Raw genomic sequence first — 2500 nt, 5'->3', positions numbered from 1 at the left:
CTCGTTTTCGGTGAATCTGCGGATGATCGACGTTTTTCCGGCGTTCTGCTCACCGATGACGACGATTTTGTACGTCCTAGCGACGACATCGTTGTCTGACATGTCGGTTTCAATGAAACTGTTGAATGTTACCGCGCGTTAACTGGTAGTTAAAATCAATTATGTTGTTACGTAATTAATTCCCGAATAACACTAACATGGCAGCAACAAAACTTGTAAGTCTGCCGATGACGACGATTTTGTCCTAGCGACAACATCGTTGTCTGACATGTCAGATTTCGTAAATTGTTGAATACTAACGCGCGTTAGCTGTTAATACCCTAATTCCCGGATAATTCAAATATTGTCTGGAATCCGAGGCAACAACAGAACCCGTATGTCTGCAATTTTTCTTCCTAATTTGCGAGCGTTGTTTCCTTGTACAGTTCGATTGTCTACAATGGCTCGTTCTCAGATAAAATATTTGAGTCAGGAAGACGCGCAGCAGCTTGATCAGGAATTATTCAACGAATATTGCTACTCTGTTGATCAACTGATGGAACTTGCAGGCCTGAGTGTAGCAGCTACTGTGGCTAAGTGCTATCCGATTGGTCAGCTGCAGCCTGAGAGAGTTCTTGTTTGCTGTGGACCGGGAAATAATGGAGGAGATGGTCTCGTTGCTGCAAGACATCTAAGAATATTTGTATGTACACATGTACAGTAGGTTTTTGAATAATTGACTAGGAATAAAATGTGATGTGATGCATTAATTAATTAAGGGTGGTCGACATGCAAACTGAAAGGAAGTTGTAAATGTATTGACTGACTAGATGGCAGTTGTGTGTGTGTGTGTGTGTGTGTGTGTGTGTGTGTGTGTGTGTGTGTGTGTGTGTGTCTGTGTCTGTGTCTGTGTGTGTCTGTGTGTGTCTGTGTGTCTGTCTGTCTGTCTCTGTCTGTCTGTCTGTCTGTCTGTCTGTCTGTCTGTCTGTCTGTCTGTCTCTGTCTGTCTGTCTGTCTGTCTTCATATATTTTCATAAATGAATGCTATTACAACTAAAACTATTTAGAATGTTCAAGATACCCAATAGGGTCAATACACATCACAAACTAATGTACGCAAAACTGAGTATGATAGTTCTTTACATTACTGGAGCTCATAGATAAAAGGCGTGATAGTTTCCTTGCAATAGTCCTAGCATTGCAACGTTGTAGCGCTGTTGAGAATCGTTTTCTCCAGTAACACATGAATTCATTAGCATTCTTATTGCCATCATCATCCGTCGACCTGGTTGATAGTTCCTGTAGGTATCTGGTGGCTCGTTCTCCCCAATGGCCAAAATGCTCAAATACAAGTGGAACAAGTGTCAAGGAAGACGCACCAGGGAGAGTGACTTGACTATATTTGGTTAACTTCCTGTTCTCCCTGTTTGCAGCTGCTGCTGCTTCCCTTTTAGAAGCTTGGAACAATGTGTCTTTTGCCCAAGGATGAGCCAAGGCTACATCAAGCTCTACATTGGTGCCTGAGCCCGCATCAAAGACAGCAATGTCTGGACGATTGTTGTTGTCAGTGTACCGATCTCGAGGTTCGCGTTTGTGGTGGATCTGCAGGTGCCTCAAACAATCAGACCATTCGGACACAATGGAGTCATGTGACCACACAGGACCACCGCCTTTCTTACAGGTGAGTAAGTGATACCCTGTGTTATCCAGATTAGCATCACATTCACATTTCTCGATGCAGCTCACAGCCGGTATCTCCAGACCCAGTCTCAACAAACACGCCAGACGAAATTCGTAAGGTTGAAGTGCGAAATTTGCCGATTCTGGGATAGCAGCAATCCAGGCACCAGCACCTTTACCCTTTAGGGAGTGAAGGCGGGCTGCATCTCTAGGTGAACAAGAATGTTCAATCATATAACTGGAAATAGAAGTCATGTGTTGTTGAGTGAGCCTTCTTTGTAGTTGCTTGGGCTTTTGAAGTAGCTCGCTAAGACTCTTGTCTGATGGTAGGGCCTGATGTATCTCCAGTGCAATTGAAGTGTCAGTGTCATTTTGAAAAATGAGATCGTTTACTATCTTCTCCATGATCGGAAAGCGTGTGGGCAGAACTGATAATGTGTGTGACCAGCTAGAAATGAATGCAAACTGAGAAATTTCTCTCACAGAGGTCACACCAAAGCCTCCATGTTTAGTCGGTAAGGTTGCCTGCATCCACTTCTCATCAGAGATTTCTCCGAAGTTCAGCAGCCCTGTGTATGTTTGTCTTGTCTGAAGATCATGAGCAGTGGCAGCAGTGTAGAGTTTGAGTGGGGCAATGGATCTTGCAAGATGAGTCATTCTAGGTACATGGCAATGTCGAAGCAAAAGCATCGCACTTTGTGGATCGTCAAGATGAAGAATTTGGTTGCAAAGAAGGCTTCCAGAATGTCTGTCTGTCTGTCTGTCTGTCTGTCTGTCTGTCTGTCTGTCTGTCTGTGTGTGTGTGCATGTTTGTGTGCGTGTGTGCAGGGCATCAAAATGG

General features: G+C 44.1%; 3 protein-coding genes across 3 annotated transcripts in view; 1 reads left to right on the top strand and 2 right to left on the bottom strand.

Annotated features, from left to right (window-relative positions):
- The window catches only part of LOC134187813 (ras-related protein Rab-13-like), a 7106-nt gene extending 6991 nt beyond the window's left edge, over positions 1-115 (bottom strand). Inside the window, exon 1 of the mRNA XM_062655980.1 lies at positions 1-115. This exon is cut by the window's left edge and continues 34 nt beyond it. Within this exon, the coding sequence (XP_062511964.1) occupies positions 1-102 (102 nt within the window). The 5' untranslated portion in view covers positions 103-115.
- A 272-nt stretch (positions 116-387) lies between these two features.
- The window catches only part of LOC134187819 (NAD(P)H-hydrate epimerase-like), a 4347-nt gene continuing 2234 nt past the window's right edge, over positions 388-2500 (top strand). The window contains exon 1 of the mRNA XM_062655989.1: positions 388-682. Within this exon, the coding sequence (XP_062511973.1) occupies positions 440-682 (243 nt within the window). The 5' untranslated portion in view covers positions 388-439. The remainder of the gene's footprint in view (positions 683-2500) is intronic.
- Positions 968-2168, bottom strand: LOC134187818 (uncharacterized). The gene has a single exon (XM_062655988.1). It carries the CDS (start codon positions 2062-2064, stop codon positions 1087-1089), a length of 978 nt encoding a protein of 325 aa, XP_062511972.1. The 5' UTR covers positions 2065-2168; the 3' UTR covers positions 968-1086.

The sequence above is a fragment of the Corticium candelabrum genome, chromosome 12 (assembly GCF_963422355.1).
Source record: "Corticium candelabrum chromosome 12, ooCorCand1.1, whole genome shotgun sequence".
Classification (NCBI taxonomy): domain Eukaryota; kingdom Metazoa; phylum Porifera; class Homoscleromorpha; order Homosclerophorida; family Plakinidae; genus Corticium; species Corticium candelabrum.
This window is presented reverse-complemented; position numbering and strand designations above follow the sequence as displayed.

Coding starts and splice junctions, on each gene's coding strand:
- LOC134187818 (XM_062655988.1), bottom strand. CDS start 2,064: ATGGAGAAGATAGTAAACGATCTCATTTTTCAAAATGACACTGACACT.